The sequence below is a fragment of the Mycteria americana genome, chromosome 4 (assembly GCF_035582795.1).
Source record: "Mycteria americana isolate JAX WOST 10 ecotype Jacksonville Zoo and Gardens chromosome 4, USCA_MyAme_1.0, whole genome shotgun sequence".
Taxonomy (NCBI): domain Eukaryota; kingdom Metazoa; phylum Chordata; class Aves; order Ciconiiformes; family Ciconiidae; genus Mycteria; species Mycteria americana.
The window spans coordinates 63,386,318-63,412,581 of record NC_134368.1 but is presented as its reverse complement, the minus strand read 5'-3'; the positions used below and the strand labels follow the sequence as shown (position 1 = coordinate 63,412,581).

At 43.7% G+C, this 26,264-nt stretch overlaps 1 protein-coding gene across 1 annotated transcript in view; it reads left to right on the top strand.

The window, feature by feature from the left end:
* Positions 1–26,264, top strand: part of ADGRL3 (adhesion G protein-coupled receptor L3) — a 516,043-nt gene that overhangs the window by 392,667 nt on the left and 97,112 nt on the right. The window contains exon 8 of the mRNA XM_075500809.1: positions 24,148–24,453. Within this exon, the coding sequence (XP_075356924.1) occupies positions 24,148–24,453 (306 nt within the window). The remainder of the gene's footprint in view (positions 1–24,147; positions 24,454–26,264) is intronic.

The window sequence follows — 26,264 nt, the reverse complement described above, 5'->3', positions numbered from 1 at the left end:
AGTTTCTGGCTACCTGGCAGCGCTTGAAGTGTATCCACCACCTGGCACCTCCCTATTTTGAGGGTGACAGGATGGGGTAAGACCAAGCATCCATCTATAGCTTCCTAGAAAAGGCAGAGCAGAAGGGGCTCCTATTGAACAGGCCAAGCTACAGTTACAGTCCTGTTTTTTTTCTCTAGCCAAATCCCATCGGGGATGTGGTGGTATTTCTAGGCTGGTTTTTTGATCCACACTTCCAGCCCAATCCCCAACATATTGTCCATGTAGAGCCTCATCCCAGAGGCGTTGACCACCCCTGGAGTGGTGCAGCATGGGGGAGAGAGTGGTCTGCAAGCACCTGAGCCTCCAAGTTATTATTTGGATGTGTAGCAAAACCAGCCTCTTCCCCAAAATCCTCACCTCCCGGAGGGCCCCAGTATATAAATCATCATCTCTTGGACTCCAACGCCAAAGAGATGTAAGTAATGAGCAGCTTTTATTGACTGTAATTGCACTTGAATTAACTAGATGTCTGTGTAGTTGGTGGCTCCTGCAGCCTGACATCCCTCCTGCAGCACTGGAAACCTCATTGCTTTGCCTTGCAACAGTTCCTATGCCAGGAAGCTTCAGAGGGCACAGCTCTCTTGGCATAACTCTAAAATAACTTGGCAAGTAAGCTCTGGAGGCTTAAACTCTTGCCCCAGCTGGGATATGTAATGATCTAGCTACCTGCACTCTTTGATCTTCCCTTTGTTCTCTGATTTTCATAGAGTTATCATTTGTTCACACACCCCCAAAAAAGGGGTGGGGGGGGTGGGGGAGGAATAGAAGGGAAAAACAAAAAAGGAAAAGGATTGGAAACACTCCCTGTAATTTGCAGGCAGGGCTGAGATGCAGGCTTGGCTCTGCTCTTTGTGTCCTCAGGGTGGTAGTGCAGCTACTGCTTCCCCATGCCTTGCCGGCTGACGGGGAGGAGGAGGCACATCATACATTTAATTTCCTGCTTAGAGGTTTGTTTTAACCTGTATCTCTCTATTTAAATGACACGGACACATGTGCTCGTGTGCTTTGTTTCCTGAAGCTGTGTCAGGGCTGCCGGGGTGAGTTGCGAAGGGGACGTTTTTGTGATACCATGCTAGATGAGACCGTTCGGAGTCAGGGACTGGAAGTTGCTGTCAGATCAGCAAGGATTTAGCGAAAATCTCTTCTGCCACTCTATTGTAGCCTCAGAAGAGAGGGCAGAACTTCTGTGGGCAGCTGGCCAAAAGCTGCATGGATGAAGAATAAAGAAAAAATATACAGGGAACTTTTACTAGGTCCAAAGATACTACGATTTTTTTTGTCTGTGTCCACTTAAAGACCGATGCAGTTTATCAGAAATCTTCAGAGAAGCTAATATTACTGACTGGATAGCTGAGAGTTTTCTGTACAGCACTTTTGAAAAGGCAAAGGTTCTTCACAGCAACAGCCCTAAGCAAGGGTGAACCACAGTCATCCCCAGCATAGTTATTGAGGCTGTATCCCTCAATGCTTCTTTTGTCCTTAAATTTTGTCAGGATTTGTTCCCAACACTGGTGTGCTGCTATTCTGAAAAGTGTGGTATTACAGGGAAAAATAATCACGTAGTGGGATTTAAGCTGTTGCAGAAGGGAGTGTAGTACATGATCCACTTAAAATGATGAGTATAGCTAAAAGTCACAGAATTTTACAGTGCACAGACCATAATATACCACAGGGCATCCGTCTTTAGCAGGAGGGGTTCAAATCTGTGGAGGTTTTCAGTCTTCATCTATGAAATCACTTTAGCGCTTGGGTTTTTAATTTGGCTTTCTACTCTATTTGATTGTGGCCATGTTTGAATAATGTCAGAGAGGAAATTGGTTTTATTGGGCTTAATTTTGTCCACAGCAAGATGTACGTTGCCTTGAAATATGATGTAATTCCCAAGCAGAAGGAGATGGGCTTCTCTTCAAGTCGGACCTCAGCTCTGGTGTCTTGGTTTTTAATACACTGGGCTGCAAAGTAGCAGGAAATGGTGGAAATTGCAAGGTGGAAGTGGGTTTAAATGGCAGTAATCTCTACCCTTGCTTCAGGGAGAGAGCTGTAAATTGCTACTCTCTGTTGGCTCTTGCCCTAATGCAGGTTGTTGCTCTGCTTTTGTTTGATGGTATTTCACCTTTTCTTTAAGTGAACAAAGGTAAAAAATTATAGGGAAAAGAAAGTTATAGAGCATTATGGGAAAAAAAAAAAGGGGGTCTGTCCAAACACCTCATATTGTTGGATGTGGCTACTTCTCGGATAGAAAAAACTCCTTCCAAGGGTAGATGCACACAGATGGAGATACTGGCTGTGAGTGAGGGATAGCTGAAGTCTTTGATTCAATGCAGTTGAGTGAAAAAAACAAAGACATGTGCTCCAGGTTGGACCAGCTGTGCTCCAGGTTGGAGCCTCCCAGACACCACACTTTTATCTCAAAAGCCAAAGCAGGAGTCTCGGTCGTGTGAAGAACTATTTAAGCAAAAAAAATAGTGTTGCTCACATTTTCTGGTTGCCATGGTTTTTGGAGACTCTGGTATTCACTGCATTCTGGATATCGAATACAGACATAGCTAATTTCACCTGAAAAAGTGGTGGGATTTTCTCTTCTTTTTAAAGTGAAGATTTTGTCTGTTTGTTTTCGACCTACAGTTTCTGGGGGGCTGCTTGTTTGTTTAGGGGTTTTGTGTGCATGCATGCAAAAATGACACTGAATAAGATCAGTAGTGAGTCTGTTGGGCTCTGCTTAATAATGCTGGGGTTTAGTTGGAGTAGCTTTGTAGTAACTCAATGCAGTGAATGTCCATATTAAAGATAAAGGGTGGCGAGCCAATTTTTGGCTAAGAGTCACTGCTTTCTCAGCAATTACACAGCGAGACTGATCTGACAGTGATACAAACCCCAGAGTCTGAGTTTTTGGCACAGGGGCTGGAACAATACTGGCCGGTTCCCCCAGAGGTCAGAACAGATGATGCCACGATGCCTTCTTGCTTTAGAAGTCTGCAAACCAGTGCAAGAAGTAGTCTCCATTTGTATTTTTGAAGAGGGATAGTTAAGTGTGCATACTGTAATGGCATTGCGCTGGGCTGCATTATCCTTGCTGGTTTGGTTGGAAATGAAATTTCCCCTTTCCTCCTCTTAGGAGTACTTGGGATTTGGTGCATTTTTGAACTGTGGATATATTCATCTTCAAAGGGATTTTGCATTTGCACATGGGAATAGCTGTCTTTTCATAATGACTGTGGCCTTAAAATTTGCCATTAACTAAAAAAAGAAGATTGTCTCATAGCTGCATGCACATTTTATGAAGGTATTTCTCTTACCCTACACAGTGAGTTTTTTTGGGGGGGAATTATAACTAGGATCCAGGAGAGGCTGTGCAAGTCAGAACATGGTTTGTTTGCCCTGTGTTCAGTCTCTCCTTGAGCCCAGCGCAGTTCGTCACTAATCCAGCTGGATTTGAGCTGCAAGCTGTGATGTACCAAGAGAAACGTAGAGTGGGGTACAGGTCTTACCAGGTGAGAAATGTGAGAGAAAGAGACTGTTCCAGCACAGAATTACAACTAGGACTGATGCTCCTCCTGCCTTTCTCTAAAGACATCCTGGTGGTTGCACACCATTTTAAATTTGGGGGGAGGGGGGAATTTGGAGCAGGGCTGGAGATGGAAACACGGTTTAATGGAGATGGAGTAGTACATATTCCTGCACGTTATCTAAGCTGGAGACAGCAGTGGGGATAACAAATTCATTTCATTTTTAGTTTTGCTGAATATTCCTTTTCTCTGCTAAAAGACACATTTTCTTTTGCCTTTGACACCTGTAGCCATTTGCCGCACCAGTGGAAATGGAGGGTAAAAATATCCCTATGATAATTAGGTAGTACTTTACACCAACTGTGCCGTCGCTTTGCACAGGCATAAAAATGACTAGATGAGGTACAGAAAATCAGTCTGTAAATCCGTAAAAATCGTGGGTTTTCTGCATCTACTGATTTTCCATTGTCCGTATTCATTAACAGAGAGCAAAATGGATGAATTCGTGCTCAGTTCCAGGCAGCTGTTCATCTAACTTCCCCAAGCTGCACATGCTGAGGGTGTGTAGGATATTTTCACTTGCAAAGAAATAAAAAAAATCCCCAGCTTCCGTTATCTCTTCTGCTTTCTATGTAGCCTTCTGAGGCCAGAGAGCCCGCTGCTGCATTTTGTTCTTCCATGAAGCCCAGCTCTGATCGTATGGCCGCCTTCGAAAAAAGATTTCATACAGAAGAGTGGCTTTTGCAGGGATCCTTCCACTTCTCCAAATGGTTCCCAGACGTCAGCCACTAACTCTTGTGTTGGGGCATACATTTACCGTTAAGAACAGCCTGGGAGGTGCTGAGCTCTGCTTGCTACGTTGGTCCTGCTGGAACGTGTGCAAAAATAGTCTCTAGGTTGACGACAGGGGATTTTTGAACTTGGAAGAGCTGTGGGAAAGCTTTGAGACCCCTATGGCAGCGTAGTAAAAGGACTGTGACTTGCATCCATCACTTACTGAGAAGTAGAAAGGCTTGATTTATTTTATGAGAAGCCATCATGCTTGCCCTTCATGTTTACAAGGATGGGGAAGGCTGTGGATTAGGCAGCCTTTTGCAGGAGATCTGTAAATTCGTAGCCCATGGGGAGAAGGGATTTGGAGGAGGGTTGGGAGTGTCCTACTGCCCCGGGCGCAACTGGAGGAAGAAGCCAAGAACCCAGGCAAAAGCCAGTTCGCACTCAAGGACCTGGTGCATGCTGGAAGGAGAGTGGAAGGAAGCTGTACGTGATTTCAAAAGGAAGCGTTAGCCTTGCTCCTTTGGCCTAAAACACATTGGAGAGCAGCGAGATGAGCAGCCCTGCCAGCAGAGCCAGGCACGAGGGGCCATCTTGGGCAGGAGACCGAGGAGAAGCAGCTGGGAGAGGGGCAGATGCTTGGATCCACCTGGAAAACACAACTGAGTAATTTGGGATACAGATGGCATGTCACAGACAAAGGCTGCATAGATTAATACAGTGGGTGGCTTTCTTAGGAAGGGGACTTCTTAAGCTGTTACTTTTCTCCCTTTCTGCGGCTCGATGCTGCTGATTACAAGAGTAGAAGAGGATTATTATAGATATTAGCTATTTAGACACTAGAGATAACTCACAATGCTGAAAACTGAACTTACCTCTGATTAAAATTTAATTGTTCCCAAGCTTCCACTAGTTACTTGCATTAAGTTTCACACCGTTGGAAAGTGCTCATCAACCCGTGTTGGATTTAACAGAAATTTGGCAGATGTTAGTGACATGCTGGAGGAAATCCAAACCACAAGATCTGCGGCATATCATATGTTTGAAAATTTGTTGGCAGCTGAAAGAAAAATCACAAACCTGGAAATAGCAAGAACTGGACACGGCTCTCTTCTCATCAAACAGCCAAAAGGTTGGATCATCACCTCCAGCACCTGGAAGACCAGCACAGGTCAAGAAGTGCTGTGTGTCAGGTATCTCAGTGAGGTGTAAAAGCAGCAGATACTATATTATTGGCTTTTCAAGTGCTTTATGTGAGGAACATTGGTATCTCCATGGAAATCTTCAGAAAAAAAAAACCCAGTCTGTTCTGAGGCAATTTAGCAAATTAGCTATGTTTTATAAAACTTAGGTTTTCATCGCAGATTTTCCTTCCTCTTGAGGACGTTTATTCAGAAACAGGGTCCTTGTTCACTAAGAGACTGATTTATTTCTGTTACATATTTCCTTCCTATTGCTCTCTGTCTGTGGTGTTGTAACCTTCGGCACTGCTTAGCTTTTTGTCACCAGGATCTGCTCCTGGTTCAAGGAGAGGACAAACACGAGTAGCTAACAAGGTTTGAGAAGCTTGATCCATTTTTTCGTAAGTATATAAAAGAAGTGCTTAGCTTTATATCGACGTGTCGGTGTGTAGTATTATGGTAGCCTCAACAGCGGTAGCACAGTGAGACTGCAGAGGGAGAAGATGCCTCTTTTAGACAAACAGGACCTGAATTAAAATTTAGGATGGTACAAGTCCTTTTCGAAGAAATGCTTAGTTGTGTTTAAAAAGAAATATAACACACTTCATGATTTAGTATCTGTCATGTTTTAGTGCATGCAAGTATCTTGACAGTGGTTGTGGCAGGAGCTTGTATGGAAAAAAGTAAATCTCACCTTAAGCCTTTTTCAATTGAAACAGTATTTGGTGGAGTTTGTGCGAAAGATTAAGTCTGATTCACCCCTTTTGGAACTGAGCTGATGGGCACAGAGATAGAGCAGGACCTGCCTTGTGCTATTGCAGCATTTGATCCCTTATAGATAATTTCATTTGTTCTCTAGTATATAGCAAAATGCATTTCGTACGCTCTTGTCCCTGTAATGTGACCGGGGGTCGGCAGATCTCTGTTGCTAGGTAGACGCTGCTTGGGAGAGATGCTGGATCCCTGTGTTAATCCTGCCTCATCTTTTGGTGCTGATCTGGCTTTTTTTTTCATCTCCTGGGGAGGATGCGAGCAAATGAGGGTTTAAAAGTTTGGGTCTGTGGCTGGGAAGTGAGTTCAGCCCATGCTAGGCTCTTAAGTGTTGGCTTAAATAACCTTAAACCTACGCTTAAAAGCTGTACTGAATTGGGAACTATATGCTGCCATGCTCTGCACTACCAGGTTAACAAGTTTAGTCTACGTAGTCTGTTTCCTTAAGTTATGTCTTGTATTGTTACTAATAATTAATACAGTTTTTTAGAAAAAAGGCAAATCAAAATACTTCAAAAAATATCAGTCCCTTTCAGTTCCAGATGCAAAACCCGTCAGTGCTCATTTCACATAGTATTTTCTGAAGATTTATAGAGTATATTGTGCAAAGCAATTCAGAAATACATGGATAGAAATTCTATTTCCAGCAGTGAAACTTGTTCAAAAGCTGATAAGAAAGGAGATTTTTTTTTTTGAGCGCCAAAGACAATCGATTTGAAACTTGAACAGTGATGTAGGAGGCAGAAGGTACACATAGGCTGTTGCAGGGCTCTTTGCCAGTGAGTGGGGAGAAATAGGGCAGCACAGGCTCTCTTCAGGTTTTTCAGAGCAAATCTGAAGCAGATGTTCCTTAGCCCTCAGACACTGCTCTAACCATGAGCGCTAATCTATCCTGACTGTAATAAAGGCTGGCCCTGCTTCTAATTCTGTCCGGCAAATGCAAAGAGACGTGTACAGAGGTAGCAAACCATGGGAGGGATTTCACCCATCTTGAGCTATTTAAAGTGTGATGGGCTAAGCCATCCATTGGGTTCCCTCTGCCATCGAGGGAGAGGGGCACCTCTGGATTGAGATTCAGAAGAGCATATGCCAAAATTGAGCATCGTGTAGATGTGTGAAGAGGATGTTTGTGGTTTACCGGAAATTATAGGTATTTGAGGTGTGATGTAAATATAGCAGTCAGTGCTCGGCAAGGTGCACTCAGGATTTCCCAATTAGCTTGAGTGAAATGGGGGCCACCTGCTTTTAAGGTTTTTCTTAGATCTGGCCTCATATGTGCAACTTCATTAGATTGGACTCCCGAGCCAGTACAGAGCCTGTGCTATGGGAAGACGAAACTCAGAGGGAAAGTAAGACTGAGACCCGTAAATAACATGATACTCAAAAGGCCAGTGCTTTTTTAAGGCAGTGGGAGATACTGCTTTCTTAGTACTTTTAAAAATCAGGCCACTTTTTCAGAGACTAACATTGGAATCCTGTTTATGAAAGTCTTGACCTAAATGCCTTATCATTGTGTTTGCATTTTTTTTCCTATGGGAAAAATAATGAAGTGCAAAAATTAAGGGAAAGGGAGGCCTGCAAGGTCCTGCTTGACCCACTCATAAGGGCACAGGCTGCACAGGACTCAATCCCTACTGCTGGGCACGGCCCATTCCTCTTGCATCCCCCCCTGCCATTTTGCTCTCAGTGGGACAGTGGTTTTCCAAGTGCGCAGTGCCCAAAGAATCCTCCTTATTTGGTTAGGACTATAACATTTCAAAGGGACTAATTTCAAACAACAAAAGAGCCTAAACTTGTGCCTGTTTCACAGGCTCCTTCACTGGAGCATGGAGCAGGAGCTCCCCAAGGAGCACGCACTTGACTCTTTCTGTCTCTTGGCACATCTCTGCCACAACTTGTTGATGTTCCCAGGACAATGTTTGGGTAGCTGCGCCACTTTTCAAGGACTGAAATATTCTTCTAGCTCTCCTTAGCTCTTTCCATCCTTGGCCTACCAGCCTGGGAATAAAATGGGCCTTTCTTTATCTGAGAGCTCTTGGAGGATGCTGTGATATGTTGGGTATGTGATGACATCATCTTCCCCAACACCTTGTGCTACCTACAGCATTGTAGGTCTAGAATAAATATCCAGATGCTCTTCCTGCAACCTAAAGCTTCTCTGTATTAATGTGGTAAGACAGATCCTTATCTGTGTCTCCCGCTGACTAACCAAATGATGGGCCTTGTTCACAAAATCATTAACCTGTCATCATTCGCGCCATCGCCCCATGCCAGCTGCACGTCTGCCGCAGCTCACCTAACCTTGGCCACCAAGGACCACCAAGGACAGTGTGGACTGAATACATATTTCACAGAGAAAACTGAGGATGCCCTGCAACAAGGAAGGTTTAAACAGGGCTTTGTTGTGCTCCCATCTTGCTGTGCGGCAGAGTGGCAGGGAGAGACAGGCAGCGTGGGAAATTTTGCTGACACAGCTGTTATATTGTCAGCAATCAATTGGAAAGTTTTGTTTGATGAAATGTGTTCCAGCCTATGAAGGATGCCCTTCACTTCAAGTTGGGTTATTAGAGGACTGAGTGTCCCATAATTTACTTTTTTTTCTCATGTGCTCGGTTATTGTTGGCAAAACCAGGTCTTCTTTTACAGTTCTGATAGAGCACACCTAACTTAAAGAAGCTCAGATCACAAGCATTTTTATGGTTAACAATTTTGGTTTCACTTGTCTTTTTAAAAATTCACTTTCAAAGAATACCAGTTATACTGAGATAGGTGTTTTGAGTGCAAAACTTCTATCATGTCCTTTTTCATGTGCTGTTTGATCCAATGCGGTTAACTCTAATTGTAATTTCTTTTGTGGTGGAAGAAGAGTATATACAAATATATACACACAAACATAGCTAGTTCATCTAGCAATTCTGGGGGTGGGGAAATGAATGTTATTTCCACCCTGTAATCAGACTTTAGCACTACCCCGCTGGTTATGGCTCTCCAAAGGTGGAGAAAGTGGTAATTCAGCAAATATTACAACTGGGATGTAGCACATCAGCCAGAAAGAAGGCTTTTTTTCTCCCCTCCCTATACCGTGTTGTGTTGGGTTCTGCAGAAGGAAAGATGTTGATAAATGTTAGAAAATGCCTGGGACATTGTGTGCTTAATTTGTGCTCAGTGCTCAGATGAGCTTCCTTCGGTCCATTAGACCCCTACCTGGAATATGAAAAGGTTTGTCAGGAGAATTTGAGATGTGCTGGGGATCCGCAGCCCTGGGCAAAAGAGCCCTCCTGCACAGGTGCTCCTCCTGCACAGATGGACCTAAGAAAAGCAATACATAAAACCCAGTGGCTCTAACGGAGCAGCCGAGCCTTGGCGTTACTGGGGGGTCTGCAAGCAGACAAGTGGCAAGACCTGGCTCAAACAGAAAATACCATTGAAGCTAATCTGGGGTGTTGTTGGGCTGCCCCAGTTTCCAGGGCTGCCCTGCGGCCGTGGCAGCACTGGGGAATGAGTTGGTGGGTGAGTGACAGTGGTGGTGAGCTCCTGCCACAGTGAAGCCATGGAGCTGCTGCAGGTCTACTCCATCACTGTCATGTCTTCTGGGTATGGTCACTGCAGGGTTAGGAGGAAGCCATCTCCCACTCTTCTCAGGTCTAATTTTTCCTCTCTCTGATAGGATAACCCTGTTAACATCTTGCATCTCCAAGGTACCCTTCATCCCAAAGTAATCCTTAAAATAAATTATAAATGAGAGCTGAAGTCACCACCCCACACCCCAGTTGTGGCCACTGGACTTTTGGGGGGGGGGGGGGGGCGGGGGGAGAGAGGTCAAGTCAAGGAGGAATCCAAAATTGTTGGCATCGGGAGTGTCCTTGGGTTTGGAGTTAAGGGAACAGAGAGCTAAGAGGCAGGTGTGAGGCTGAGGAAAGCTCCAGGTTGGGATGTGTTTGCCAGTAGAGGCTCTTCTGGGAAAGGAAAGCAAATGGAAAACAATGGAGAAATAAGACTGGAAGGAGCAGCTTGTTACTCAAGGGGCAGATGTAGAAGTGGTTTGTAGGCCATGACAAGTGAGACAGTCAGGGGTAAGTTTTGGAACTGACCCGGGATGAGGAAAAGAGCTAAAAATAGTGATTAAAGATCCCCTTTAATGGAGGTGAGCCAGCACCATGCCGAGAGCTGTAATGCAGGTTCCACATGAACAAGATTTTATTCAATGTGCAGGGAGAGAAATCTGGGTAAGAGGGAGATTAGGGGATTTCTGAATGTTAGGCTGAAATTTCATCAGGGATCCTATCACCTGCGAGGGCTTGGCCTCACTGGCGCAATGTTTCTGTTGGCTGATGAAGGCAATCTAACACCGCATTTCCCACTTGGAGGATCCCTGCAGAGGAATTGTCTCCGAAGAAAAAATCTTCAGTGACACTGGCTTAGCTCATACTGCTTTCATCCAGCTGCACTGGGCTTTAAGATTTAGATACTATCAAAAAGGAAATAGAAACCTAGAAAGGCCCAACTTTATATTAATTGTAGGAGGAAGGAATTGTTAAGCCAGGTTGGTCCTTGTGCTTGGCTTCATTCTTATTTTATGCTCTCTGCATCGTCTTTCCCTTGTTCCCCAGCTCTGTCCCATCTTATTCAACATGCTCTCAGGTTGGCCTGGGTCAGTTCTGCCATGGTTGTTTCTCATTTAGGCAAACACCACAGCGGGGACTTACCTCAGCTTGACAGAAAGGGACACAATTTTCTGTTATGTTGTTATCAGAGTCCTGCACGCTTCAGCTGGCAAACAGATTGTCAAACATACTTGAACAATATTTGCTCAGAGAGCAAGAGAGAAAAGAAATCTAATATCTGCTTTTAGATTCAGTTCCTTTCTTATGTGTTTTATTTGGTTTTCTTTGCACACACTTAAAATTTCCTTTCTATTAGATCATATTCAGCCTAAGTTGCTTAGTGAGATTTGTTATTGAGTGAGTGCTTGGTCATGTTTAAAAGTTGTCTGGATCGAGAGCTGATTTTTCTCCTTATCTCCTCCCCTTTCCCTCAGTGGTGGTGAATGGCAGTGAATAGTAGCTCCTCTCAGGGACAAACTTCCCCATCCCCACCCAAAACAGCAGCTGCTGGTGGGCTGAAAGCCGTGTGTGGCAAGTAAGTGTCAGGTCAGCATGCCCCGATAGGTACCAATGTCTTCTAGGCTGCTCTTAGAGATGCTCTTGAGTCTCTTCAGTACGGGATGCACGTTGCTATTACTGAAGACAAAATCTCAGCCGGGAAGCGTAATTTGTATTGCTGCCTCTGGAGCTGGAAATTATGCATGTTGCTGAAATAAAGCTGCATCTCTCTTAGTTACAACCTGTTGCCTCGTTGGAGTCTGTTTGACCAGGCATCTTGGTCTCTATGAGATTTCTGTGCGCTCTGCTCTGAACAAGAGCTGCAGACAGCAATGGTTTAACTGAATCAGTGTTGCTGTTTTAGCTCAAATATGAAGTTTAATAAGGGAAAATAACAGCTTAATTTGGAAAGGCATCTTGTAGGCCAGGGGGACTGACCTTGTACAAGTGACTGCTGCCAAGAGGATTTAGGGAGTTCTATGTTGTACTCAGAAACGTACTGTGGACATGCCGAGCTTGGCACAGAAGATGGGAAGAGTGGTCCCTTCAGTCCAATACCTTGTCTGAGCTTCAGACTTTGCAGAAAGAGATTCCTCGGGGAATAACCTGGATCAAGAGAAGGGCTCATTCTTTTGCATTAGCCAGTAATTTCCTCATACAGTAACAGAGGAGGATCACAGCCTTCCCCTTGTTTTACTGTAATCCTTGGCACATCTCAGCACCTCCCAGGAGTGTGTTGTGGACTGTGATGAAAGATGTCCTCTGCAGGAAATAAGGACATCGGGTTGTCTAGTTGGGCTAGAGTTTTTTCCTGCCTCTCCCCACCAGTCTGTTCTTAGCATCCATACTGTAGTTCTGGATTTTCTGGTTGTCCACAGAAAGGCTTAAGCCTTTCCCAGCACCAACTAAACACCTCAAGGAAAGGTGAGCAGATAGTTGAAAAGCTTGCAGTTTCTTTTGTGCCCCAGAGATCTGCTGTAAGAGACACTGCGTTTTTCAGGAGACAAAGTCAGAAGTTGCTTGCTGTTGGGTGCCACAATTTCCAGCTGATGCTCGGGCATGGAAATGTCGATACAGTGAAGGCAATGGCATTGCAGGAATCTGTAGGCTTCTGCTGTGATCAGTGTTGTGAGGCACCTCCAAAGAGCACCTCGGGTCTTGGGCAAATTGAACAGTTTTTGTTGCTACGTTTTCCTATCCATAGACTGGCTGATTCAGATTCCTAGATCAAATCTCTCTCTTTTTCTCTCTCTTCAAGCAGTGTCACATTTTTCTCTTGCCACTGCAGTGCTTACACTTGTAATTTATATTTTGCTGAGCGGCTCCAGGTTGGCATGCCAATGAACTCTGTGTCTCTGATCAATGGTCAGTCATCCTCTAGCCTCTTAAAAAAAAAAAAACCACCTCTCTAACATTTCTTTGAAGGTTTAAACATTTCTTGACTTGCTTAGTGCTGACCACAGGGTCTATCACAGGTGACCTTCTTCCTCCCTTCCCATCTTGAGCCTGACCACCATACTAGAAAGTCTGTTATTTCCTTCAATGCCAAATGAGTTCAGTGTTCTGCTCTGTTTTTTTTAGTACTCCTGGCCTGACAGATTTCCTCTCATTATAAATTATTCTGTCTGCTTCAGCTGCATGCTTTTCCTCATTTACATTTAAGATAATGGGAGAAGAGTTGCTTTTGATGACATAAGTGAGCTAGATTTTGGGTTAGCATTATTATAAAATGAGAGTTCTGCCTGGGTAATGTAAAATATTAGGGATTTTGAGGTTTTTAGTACCTGTAAAGCGCTGCAATGACTAGAAAAACTAATATACTTCTTCCCTGCAAATTGATGAAACTTCTTGATGCATGCATGGAATGTGAAAGGCTCAAGGCTAATAACATTACAGGTCTCAACACATGTACTAAATGGTCTGCTGTAAAATATTTACAAAACAAAAACATTTCAACATATTTGACGCTGAAGAGGGGGAAAATTAATAATCACTGTAGACTGGTGCATTTATTTTATGTTACCTGTGAGAGCTGTAAAATGAGGTTTAGGCTGTGTGCTAGAAGCATACAGCAGCTCTTTAGCCCTGTATTGTAGCAGTAGTTTTATCCTATACTTAAAGTAATATCTGTAAGTATATAAGGGTCTCTGCTATATTTCAGAATTGGATACAAATTGCTTGACTACTTTTTTTTTCCTCCCAGTTTTCTGTTATGCTTTTGAATCTTGCAGTCATATGAAGATACATTAACATTTAGCTAGACAACAGGTATATTTTCTAAGATATGTGCATTGGACCAGGTCAGACTTTCTTTCATCTCTCCTCTCTCTCCTCTTTTTTCACATGTTGAATATATGTATCTTTTTTTCCCCTTATGAGAGACATTATTCTTTTGTTCAAAGTATCACATTTATGCTTTGCAGTGACATCAGGTTCTTAATTTTATGGATGTATATGTTATAAAAAGGCAAGGAAATTACTCAGCTTAAAAATCTCTAAAGGACACAATTTACCTTTTTCATTTCTGTGTCATCCTATCTGCTTTTCTTTACCAGTTTCCAACTTCCTCAGATTCTGCTGATACTTGTGGGGATCCACAACGCCTTTCTTGGTAGCCCGAGTGGATCAGGAGCAGTTTAGGCTTCCAGGCCAAGCGTACATTATGAAAAATCCCTATTCTGGCACAGCAGCACCTGGATGTTCCTCTGTGCATTTGGTACCTCTGGTTTGGACCAGTAATTCCCCATGGCATGTAAACTTTAGCACCTGACTGCATGCAAAACCACATGCCAAACCTGGGGAGGCAGGCATGCAGCTTCGACCTAAAATACTTTGCTTTTCGGCACTACTATTCACTTTCTTGTGGGCTTTTTATATCTGTCTTTTCTGTGGGCCCAATTCAGAGTGCTGCAAGGTCAATGGGTATATTCCCCCACTTCACAAGAAAAAACATGCTTACATTGCAATGTACTGAGGTGAACTAGCCATTAACAAGAATAATCTGAAAGCTGACAGATGTAAAACTAGAAATCAGCGTTGAAGGTTTTTCCACCTTGGGCTTATGTATTGTCATCTTGTCATCAACCCCTCAGGTAAGAGTTTGAAACTACGTCTCGGCCAAAGCTGACTGCTTGAGAGCTGGTAGCCCTTAATCGTGCAGAGCCAGACAAGTTAGGTTAAACTTCCTTTTCTGATTTTTGGATGCTGTACCTCCCTACCTCTCAGCCTTCTGCTGTGACTTTTCAACTGAGATGACTAGCCATGGCAATGCCTCCAGCCCTGGAGCCTTCAGGCTGGAGATCTTTGCCATCTCCTTGAGATGCTGAGGCATATGAATGCATATTCAGCATGGCTACGAGCACCCCAGTGTCCTCCCTCAACAAAAAAATAGCCTCCGGGACACAGGTGATGGATGCTTGCACGCCAGGCTTGTTAGGACATCAGCGTGGACTTGATAGTGTACCAAGTTGCCTGTGTCCATAAGTACTGAAGTCTAGTATGAAAATGGGAGATCCTTGAAAGTGTTACCCAGTTCATTTCACCTTAAAATGCCCTGTATATTGTACAATTTTTTTTATTTGTTATAAATCTGCTTCGCTGAAGCAAACGTGTTTTTCATAATATTAATGGCTGTCTCATTGTTAAAGCCCTCCGCAGAACATCAGATATCTATAAAACAAATTTAGACGCCAGTCCTGTAGTTGAGCATTGTTTAGGCAGATCCCTAAGCCAACATGAATGCAGCTATTAGAATTGAGCTTTACAAAATATTGATGTTTCTACATAAGTAATAAAGAGTTTTGGAAGGGAGCTAAACAGTGTTTTATGGTTTGTCAGGGAAACTGCTTTATTTCTGAAAGTAGCTGAATATTGATATTCTTACAATGGAGTTTTGTCAGCTTCTTAGGGTTGGCTTACGTGAAACATTTTTTTTCTGTTTGGCACAGTCTTGTTCCCTCCCTCCTTTCCATCTGTCACTCCAGGAGCAGAAAGCAAACCACTGGCAAGTTTGGGGAGAGAGTTGAGCTAATCTGAGCTCCAAAACGAGATGTGGCCGAGAGGCCGACGCCATGCCTGCCCTCTGATGTACAGGAGAGGTCTTGACAGCACATCCACGCGAGGTGCACCAGAGCATACTCAAAGGATGAGAAACAGCAGCCTTTCTCAGCATTTCCCTGTTTCTGCTGGTTTCAATGGTCAGCTCTCTCCATAGTTCAGGCTGGTTTTCTCCTAGGAGCAAGAATAAATAGAATAAATAAATAACATAGAAGCCAATGCAGTCAGAGACTGAGTGGAGCAAGCGCCCTGTAGAGAGAAATCACTTCGGCAGCTTTGGAGAAGGATTTGTTTTTTTGAATCAGGTTTGAAATAACCAGTGGGTTGTAACAAGAGGACAAAATAGATGGGTTTGGTGAAAGACAAAAAGTGAGCTTTTTCTGGCAGGTTTATCATTCCTGTTGCTTTAGAGGATGCTAAAAGTACAGTATGGATATAACATCTACTGTACAGACAGCAGGCCCAGCTTTCAGGTCTCTGATTCATGTCTGGGTATGTAGAATGACCTGCATGCTAATGAAGTCAATCCTAACATGAGTTAGAGAAAGAAGGGTATAAGCAACCCTAACTCCACCTTTGATATTTTGTGCTTTATTCCGTTTCCTCTCTTTGATTTCAGCTGACCACTCACAGAGTATGTTTGCACTTAAAACACTGGGCATTGGGGCTGATTTGGAAGCTCAGCAATGGTGAGAGACTGGGAGAGACCTCAAATCCTGAGCCTCAGAGCAGCTGGGATTGAGGGGCGGTGCATGTGCTGTAAGGGGAGATGCATAGTAAACGCAAAAAGCAGCCTTTGAGATTTTAATCTGCCAAACCAGACAGGAGGAAGCGGGGCCAGGTGGCTTTCCACCCACCTCTCCCCCCACACCTCTTGCACACGCGCATGCTTCGGGGCCAGGGAGCTGATTTCTTGTAGTTCCAGCGTGTTGTCTCCTTGGGCTCGGTTGTACTATGCCCTCTTCCTCAAGATAACAGCGTAACACAATCAGGTTTTAAATATTAATATGGAGATCACAGGAGTGTAGCTTGGAAGCACCGAATCACTGAGAATTGAAAAGTCTAATATGTCCTTTTGAAAGCTGTCCAATTTCTTTTTTATTTACAGCATTTGAACCATTTCACAAATTGGAAAGCAACCATCCAGCCATTTCACAGGCAGATTATGGTATGTTTAAAAGAGTCCGAGGCATTTATCCGAATGCAATTGGCCATCTTGCTGACTTACATCTAGATTGGAGATATTACACACACAGATGAACAGAGACTATTTGAAGATGGTAGTTTTCTTTTATTAAAGGTGTGTTTGTAGCTTGCAACTGAAGAAATATTTCAGATAGTGGTATAAGCTGACTGCCTTTGGCCCTCGGAAGGACTCGTCGCATTGATTGGATAGATCAGAAAATGCTAGGGCGTGAATAGTCATTTTATTACTCCTGCACTTGCTTCCATTCATTGAAATGCAGAGGTGGAGAACTGCTGGAGAAGGACCGGCTCCATCTGGCATTGCCTCTGCAGAGCGCATGCAAGTTGTTCAATTAAAGATGCAGAAGTGCAGGCAAAAGGCAGGAAATACACATTAGATGAAGCTACATCCGTTGCCAAATGGATGGGAAAAATTGTTTTTTCCTCTTAACAGCTACGCATGTGCTTGTTCTGTATAGAAACTAAAAGGTATGTTTCAGCTTGCATGTCTAAAACATATACGTGGTTTAATTAAAAGGTAAAAAAATAAAAGTACAAACCTGGCAATCTCAGCCTCCAGTAAATCTCTTGAAGTTGTAAGTGTAGCGCTCACGTGTCTGCACTCTAACGTGGTCTGAATAAAAAACTGGCAGCACCTGTTATTGAAATCAAAAGTGATTTCTCTAACAATGGGATACTGGGGAATTCCTACCAGGCTTCTCTTTAATAGAGTTTGAAGGATTCAGGTTGGAAGACAGTGCATAAGATCTGCACCACTGGCTCTGATGGATGTGAGTCATGCCAGGGGACAGAGATTGTTTAGGAGGTTAGAAGTTCACTCCATACATTCAGTAATAATATGCAGCTGATGTACCCTTAAAAAAAGATTGTATGCTTCCCCTCCCCCCCCCCCCCCCCGTGTGAAATAACATGTGGACTGAAAAAAAATAGTAGGCAGATTTTATACGTTCAAACCCAGAAATTCAAAATAACTGCAACCACATCTGACAGTATTTTTGAGAACTAGAGCGATTTGAAGCTAGATTGCCTAAAAGTAGCTCTTGAACTGAACTCTCAAACATATTAGATTAGTCCATTTATAATAAATCCTGATCTACCGTCTATTAGATCAGCTCTTCCGTAATCTTTTCCTGTTTACCAGGTCTCCTATGGCCATAGTTCATTTGCATTTGTAAAAGTATTACAGCACGATGTTGAAAAAAAATTCTCAGTTTCTATGTCTTGCGCACGATGGTCCAGTTAAATTTCTGCCTGAACATTCAGAATCAGTTGCAAAGTCTGGAAAGAGCAATATGGCATTAATGCCAATCATTGGATGGGTGCCGAAGGGTAGGAGAGGTTCATAAGGGTAGATTTGGCAGAAGTCCTGGGTAGAAAACAGAGCTAAGATTTCAGGAACTGTCTTCTGATAGAAGAGGACCATGATGAAGACAACAGCTGATGCTCATATGCTGTACCATTTAATTTCCTGGTATTGCTAGCTATGCTGCTGTGCTGTAATCCCATGCCAATGGCAGTTAAAACATTGTCTGATGTCTCTGAAGTTACACATTTTAAGCAGGATCCAGTAATTTCTTGGAGAAGAATGGGTGGGAGAAGAAAAGAAGAAAAGAAAAAAGTAGCTTCTTTTATTCAATGACAGCTAAATTGGGGACCTGACACTAGGAGCTGTTGGGAGCCAGAAAAAGTATTAAGCGCTCACACACACACAAAAAAAAAGCCCCACAAAAGCATAAAAGTTGATATTTCACAAAAAAACAGCCAGGCTGCTGTTTGGGTTCTTATTTTTTCAGGCAAAACCTGGAAGTTTGCAATAATAGCTAGAATGTTTTTGACAAAACGACCTTTCCATAGCAATCCGGCATGTGTAATGAACAGTTGATCATCGTCAGAAATGTAAAGTTTTGATTCAAAAGGGCTTTGGTAGACATATTTTTTGTCTGTTGGAAACTGGTGCCATTTGGTGGCTGCTTTGAATGTATTAATTGTCTTGCTGAGAGTTGTGGTGCAGTGAGAAAGGAAGAGTTGGGGTAGATTGACTGGACTTGAGCCTGTTGTGATGATTTTGCACGCTTCAGCTCTCATTCTTTGTTGTTTAATGTTAAATGCTCAAACTGAGATTCAGAGGAAAAAAACCCAGCATGTTAAGTGATTCCAGCTTGAACTGCATTGAAACAGCTGAGTTTGCACCATGTCTTGGACCACAGCTGTAGGTTTCCCCCTGGTACAGGGAACTCAATGTCCGGCCCATATCCATTGCAGCATCTGCCCAGGCCCAGCAGAATAGTCACATGTGGGCAGAGTAGCCTCAGGCACAAAAACTGATCCCCTACTGGAAGAGGTAGAAAAAAAAATCCAGAAAGGGTTTTTGCATTTGGCAGCAGTCCACAAGGGAATGGACCTTTCTTCTGTCAGATGCAGCATCCTCCTCCTCTGTTATTTCAGATGTTAGGTAAGAGGGAGGAAAAAGAAGAGCTATGTATCTATGTATCATACTTCATATGACTTTTTTGGGGCGTAGGACTACATGCGGTTGTGTTGTTGAAGACAACATGCCATGTTGAACACTCTGGGGCCATTGCATATCTAATCTTTTCTTCTCACCAATGTTTTTTGCAGGCCTTTTGTCAGTCTAAGTCAAAAAAGTTCCAACAACAAAAAACACAGCCCCAAGCCCTCCAAAAGCAGTGTGTGAACTTTTATATTCACACACGATTCTGGCTCAGCTTCCACAAATATCGGCGCATGTGAGCACAGGGGAGAGCTGTTCAGATGTTTGATGTGAGGCCTGCTTGGCCTTCACCTGCAGTAAAAATAAATCATAGTTTCTCTCAAACACGTGGAAGGAGCTGTACGTAATTTAGAGGCTAGTCTCACCTTGTTGATTCTCCAGCCCACAGCTCCTGAGTGGCACTGGCATGTGGCTTTTGGTCTCCCAGCAGACCAAACGAGATGGTTTTGCAGAGTGATGTCTTTTGCGGTGTGGACTTCGTATAACGTTGCAATCCACTGGTGTGTTAACGACTGGCTTGATGTATACCTGCTAATGCAGCTCTTAGGGATGGTACCAGGTGTGCAAGGGTCAACCTAGGTGCTCCTTGACTTCAGTCATCCTTTTCTGTCACCTTACAGGGAGTTTGGTGAAAAGCCATCCAAAAAAAAGGCAAAAGAAAATGGGAATATATTTATTTTCAAATAATAATTTTTTTCTAGGGAGTTTCAGAATATGTTCTGAAATGCATTTGAAAATGCCTGTAGAAAACTAATTCCCATTAGATGCATTTATGTGACAGGGAAGAGAAAAACAGCTGTGATATAATCCTCCAACTGTATTAGGTTTGGGGTTTTTTGTGCTGCTTCTTTCAAGACGTGCCTAAACCTTCTTATTTGCTATGTAAATACAACTTGCACCATCTTTCAGTAGAAGAAGAAATGATAAAAGGGGATGCTGTAAGCAAAGGATGTGGTTGGCAAATATGAAAAGGGCAAAACTAGCAGAGAGGGAGGAAGGGACCTTTAGGTTTTGTGTTTCTCACAGCCTTTCAGAAACCAGCAATGCTCTGTTTGTCTTAGCACGGCAGCAACGTGCGTAAATAATTGTGAACACAGCCCAGACATGCTCAAGAGGGCACTTGGATTGCTGTATCCTCCCGAAGATGTTGAACCCCTCGGATTAGTTGCTCGAGCGTTGCACCAGCTGCAGCACAGGGAGCAGGCACGGGCTCTTGGCTGCCGGCGCCCCGGCACATCTGCTTGAGTGTCAGTCTCGGGAATGCAAAACTCGCCAGAGAGTGAAGTCATCACGGTTTGCTTGGACCTTGCGCACGAAACTTGGAGTGAGGCCTCTCCTTCCAATTACGTGAGCGAATGCTGGCTCGTAGCACATAGCCATCAGGCTAAACCTTTGGATTGCAACCCCCAGAGGATAGCTTGACAGATGTCTTCTGTCACCTGTTACCTAGCAAAAGCCAGTGAACCTCACCCAGGAAATCTTATGTGCAATTTCTGCTCGAGGGGCACCCAGTTATCTTTGTTCATGGGACAGAAAACGCATGACATCTCTTAAAAAGTATTTTCAGTTATTGGGTACACCGGATCATAGGCTGGATACTTAGGTGCCAAAAGAAAAAACTGAGAGAAAAGGCAGCTTGTTAGTGATTGCAAATAGCCTTGCTTGCAAGCAAAGCTGCTTTTGTGATAGGAAGACACTAGTCAGAGTCATCTGGAAAAGCAGTCTCCCATGTCTGGGAGCACCAGGAAGAGGTGAGCAGAGCAGAAGGTAAGATGATGTGTGCTGGATTTACCTGGTGGCAGATAGGAAGCGCTGGTCTTAGGCCAGTTGTTCACTTGTCATGTTAGATCAGGAAAGGGGAAAAGAAAGAAATGGGGGCGGGGGGGCGGGCGGACCGACAGACAGACAGACCCTTATTTATTTAAGATTTTTCCCTATGAGCAAATCCCTCCCATGATTTTCCTTCCACTAAGCAAAATTCCTCCTCCAGAGGCCCGAGCTCTGTGTAAAGGTTGGGAAATAAAAGAAAGAAGGGAAAAAATTAACAATTTCTTTTTCTTGCTAGTCAATGTGCTGGGAGTAGAGAGAGGCTCCTCTGGGAGTTGCAATTACTCCCCTGTGGATGCTGGAAATGTTTTGGGTTTTTTTTTATAGCTGCAGCTCTAGTGTGAATGATGGCAAAACTTACTCTTCTGCTATTAGTGCCAGCTCTCTAGATAGAGCAGGGAAGAAAAAAGTGAACTATCACTTTGGGGTGTTTCTGAGGAAGAAATGTTTCCATAGCCGCAGTTTGCTTTCTTGGGAGCACTGTGAAAATACCTATCCCAGTGCTGTGCTTCGTGGAATCGAAGTCTTCAAAGTCTCATGAATGTCTTGGATCTGAAGCCTAGAAGTAAAAACTGAGTCTTACCCAAAAGCTGTCTTTAAACTCTTGATATGGCAATGCATGGTAAAAACAAGTAGTAAAAGTAAAATAATCAAGATTATACATTTCTAGTTGTAATACTGTTGATGATTTTTAAAGGTTACTGCTTGTCTATGAGCAAAGATTGTATTATGAAGTATTATCTGAAGAATCCTTCTATTAAAGTGATGGTGCTATGCTTCTTTTCCCTGAGTTAAAAATTCAGTTTATTGGCAGCCTGAGTTAATCTGGAGGTTTGATCTCTGTTCTGTGCTGTAGGATTTAGGTAATTTTGCACAGGTTGCAGTCTCTTCGTTGGTTTGCTTGAATCTGAGAATCATGTATATGTAAATGATCCTGATCTCTTGTTCTTTCCCTTCTTAACAATTAACTTTGTTTTAAAGCACACAGTTGTGTGAGCAAAATTGGAGACCGGTGCTGCCTGGGGTTGGTGGAACTGGGTGGTGTTAGCATCGTGATCATGTTTGCTGGAGCTCATTACCAAATTGACTTGTTGAATAATCAGACCTTTGAACTGAGTTCAGTGGTATCCCATCCATCTCACTCCATTAGGCCACTTCGAGGCAGCTCTTTCATGTCTTCTTGTAATTTGTCCTATGTAAATGGCAGAGGTGTTTATTTTTAAAAGCAGCAAGAAAGCAAAGTTGAACAAGAAAAAAGTTGGAAGAACAAGCCCTCAAAGAGATTTCAACACTAGTGCCAAGGGGTTTATGAAAGATAAAACAACTCTTTTTTGATGGCTAAAGATAAATGCCATTAAATCCCTTGTGCCTAGCTGCTACAATAAACTTGCCAGAGCTATTCCAAAAACAACATGCCGCGAGATATTAAATGATTGTCAATGAAAACTAGGCTCAAAAATGCAGCACCCCTGCATGTGGATCAAGGGGAGCTCCTGGGTGCTCAGTATCTGTTTCTATATGCTCACAAATGACTGTAAGAATGATTTTAAGGGGGGGTTGCTAGTTTTGGCTTTGAAAATGCATCCACTATATCTACACGGTACTTCTGTGCCTGTAGTGCACGGTGTAGGTCATTTCGCAAATGGAAAATAACTTGTTATTGCATGAGTAAATGGGAAAATTTCTGCAGGTTGTTATCTACTGGGCTAATCATTATTATGAAGAAATAAAATATGTACTCATGGCAAGACCCGCTGTAGTAAAAACAGATAATATTTGCAGAAGTTGTCTACAAATTTTAATCCTCCCTGTAACGTCAGATGGAAATCATTGCTTGGTGATCTAGCAAAGCTTTGAGCAGAAACTAGAAGAAATCTGTCGATGTCTGCAGGATTTTGCATTGTATTTTTTGGAGTTCATTCAAACCCAGGGCTCATAGTGGAAGGGAGGTGGCACAAGAAGGCTGGAAAATCTGATCAATGAGCTCAGGATACCTGATTTCAGATCAGTATCCTGGTGCTCAGGTGATTTACTGCCTATTGCACTATTGCTAGCCTTTTTGGAGGCTGGGGGAGCAGATAAACCCGTTTGCTGAGGGATAGTAGACCTGGGATTTTTCAAGTGAATGTTTTCTTAAAAAATACTGATCTGTCAGAAAATTATGTTTATGATGCTGCTGAGTTTTAAAGTTTGAGGAGAGGGTGTCTCAGGCATGGAGTAAAATTACCTGAAACCGGAGCACGCGTGTGCTTCAACTGCCATCTTATTGATTACTCTGGGGCAGGAGAATTGCTCACAGCCCCATGGGCTTAAAATACTTAAATAACAAAAAAACCCTTTCAGAATGGAAAAACTCCTATTTTACACTTAAAGGCAGGCATGTCTATGCTTGAAATAGGTTGACTTGAATGAACTCCAGTGACAGCAATATCGTTATACATTAATAACTAATATTACATGAATAGTGAGCATGGTCTTCTTCACTGGACCTAGAAGAGAGGACAGTCTCCGCTCTCAGGAGCTTGCAGGCTGAGCCTGCTCACACAGCTGAATAGTTAAGAGGCTGCTCCTCAGGGCAACAGGGTGATTCTCGCATTTAATCTTAATTTCTGGCTAGGCTGGAGTTCACACATGGCTGTCTTTAATGTAGAAACTCCAATTCGTATTGCTGGACATGGAGCAACTGTGACTCTGAAGCCTTGCGTTCATCCCTCAGTGCACCACTGTTTTGGGGATGGATTTGTGGTGTGGGGTTTTTTTATTACACCATGGAAAATGTTTTTCTGTCCAAACCAGCTGGGTCTTCAGCAACACTAAAAATTAAAAGCACTTCTGTGCTAGGTGTTCCCTAAAAGATGGAAAATAAGATTTTTACATTAAAATGCCAGGAAGAAAAATGGTAAGGGCATAAAGTGCTGCTTTATTTTCATCAGATGCTAGTGCTTTTGGAAAATCGGTTGTGCTCCAACGGTCATTACCCCCCTGTGTGCTTCTCTTGCTGTGTGCTTCAGCTTCATTCTGAAAGGCAGCTATGCAGCAAGCCTTGCATTAGCTGTAGCTCCAACTACACCCCGCAGGCCACTGCAGTCAGCAGAGGGGACATCCTCGGGACCTAGGCTTGTGTTCCTTTTTTCCTTCCTCTCTTTTAATCAGCTCTGCCTTTGTTTCAGGCGTATCAACGTCAGGAGCTCTGGGCCCGGGGAGCACCACTGCCAGCACCACGCCACGGGCAACCACCAGCAGCACCGGCCGCCCCACCACCACCTCAGCCTCAGGCAGGAGGAACAGGAGCACCAGCACGCCATCGCCCATGGCTGACGTCCCCGACGAAATGACCACGCACCTCCCACCCGCCTTCTCCCAGTTGCCGCCGGCCGGCGCGGAGAGCTGCGACCCCTTGGAAGCCCGTGATATTATGTGGTCTCGGACTCGGCAGGGCCAGGTGGCAAAGCAGCCGTGTCCCATGGGCTCAATAGGTGAGTCAAGGGGCGGGAGGACACGGCAAGCCATCTCCGTTTGCCCATGGGACATTGTGAGTGTGCAACCTGGTTGCCCACGGGCCCCTGTGGCACACGTGGTTTCATCAGTGGAGCACACTGATGCCTTCTCTCAGGTGTACATTGCCTTGGTGAGGTATGGCAAGCAGCTGGCTGGGGCAGAAGCCTCAATATGCTGAGCACGATGTGCAGGATCTTTTGCATCCCAAGCTCTGGCTGAAGGAGAGTACAAGCTAACGACCTTGTAGGGTTGAGCTTGATGTGTATAAGAGCCTCTGCCTCCAGAAGTTATGTACGATGCGCCTGTTATCCCTGGTTTTGCCTGTATTTGTAGCCCCTGGACTCATTGACTGATATGTTGATGGCTGATGCTTTGCATGTTGGCGGGGGTAGGGGGGGGCGGGTGACAGGGGAAATTAAAAAAACTTACATTTTGAAGCTCTGTGCTGCACTGTTTGCATTTCAAAGGCCGTGGCCAGCATTTTGGAGCACAGGTATTCCCAGATCTCACTCCTGAACCAGTGTGAGTGATTTTTCAAACTGCAGCCAGAATCCAGTGTGATCAGCAGGGAAAGCAGGGGGAAAAACAAAGCCAAATCTTTCAAAATGGTTTATTGTTTATTGGATTTTGCTCCTTTTCTTCTACTCTTCCCACCAATTGTTTTCTTCCAAAAGGTTGCTTTTGGAAATTTTCTGTCCAAATTAAAACACGGTTGAGGGAAGAATGGGTTTTGGCATATGGTTTAGTTTGCTGTATTTTAACAAATGCAGTTTTCCAAAAGTATTTATTTTTCAAGCTAGTCTTGGTGTCCAGCACTGAGAACCCGCTTGCCAAGAAGAAATCAGAAAGTGGAGGAAATTGCCTGAAAATAAGGGCTGGAGGGATCTGGCTTGCAGAGGAGACTCTCTGTTAATTCTTCGCTCCATTGCCCTGGAGAGCCATTCACACCTGTGTATACGAATACTGACTCTCTCTTGAATTCGGTGAGGTCAGACTGATAGAATATACGTTAAAGTATGAGGGGCATGGAAAGACGTCAGTGGTGAGAATAGGTAAAGAACATTTTTGCTGTGTTTCCCAGCCCCACTTGGTGAAATTAATGCAAAAAGTATCATGTGGTTCCTAGAGATGGGAAAAGATAGTCTGAACTGAAGCTGTGAAAAAGGAAAGAAAAGATAAAAAAGGAAAATGAAGGCTGGATGCAGGGAGCCCTTTTCTAAGCACAAGAGCTAAGGACTGGATGAAAATAGCTAGGGAAAAAAAAAAATAACCGAACTTGTTGATAGGGGATGGCAGTAAGCCTTTCCCATCTCTCATTTCAGTGATTCATGCGACTTGTTAAAAGCTGTGGTATATTAGCAGTGGGCTTCTTCCAACTCCCTTTGAAGGCATGAGCAAGCTCTCACTGGTTTTAATCGGTGCTACCGTCAGACCTCGCCTGTAATTCACTCCTCTGCTGAAAAGTTTGGCTCTGCAGGGCAGAGCACTTTATAGGATGCAGAGTCTTTAATCTACGTGTACCAGCTTTCTTGCTTTTTAAAGATGTTTAACTGCACCATTTTGAACACATTTCTCTTTGTCTGGAAGGGCCTGGGGTGTTTTGCTGCCTTTTGCAGCAGGGATCTGGGTGGCCCTTGCCAAACAAAACTCTCCTCTAAAGTCCATCTCGACGGCTGGGGGTGGACAGTAAAGCCCAGCATTATCTCTTGGCATTCATAGCATTTAAACTTTTGTGTGTTTCCACCCAAATGGTTTAATGATGATTCAGAGTAAAATCTTCTTAAAGCAG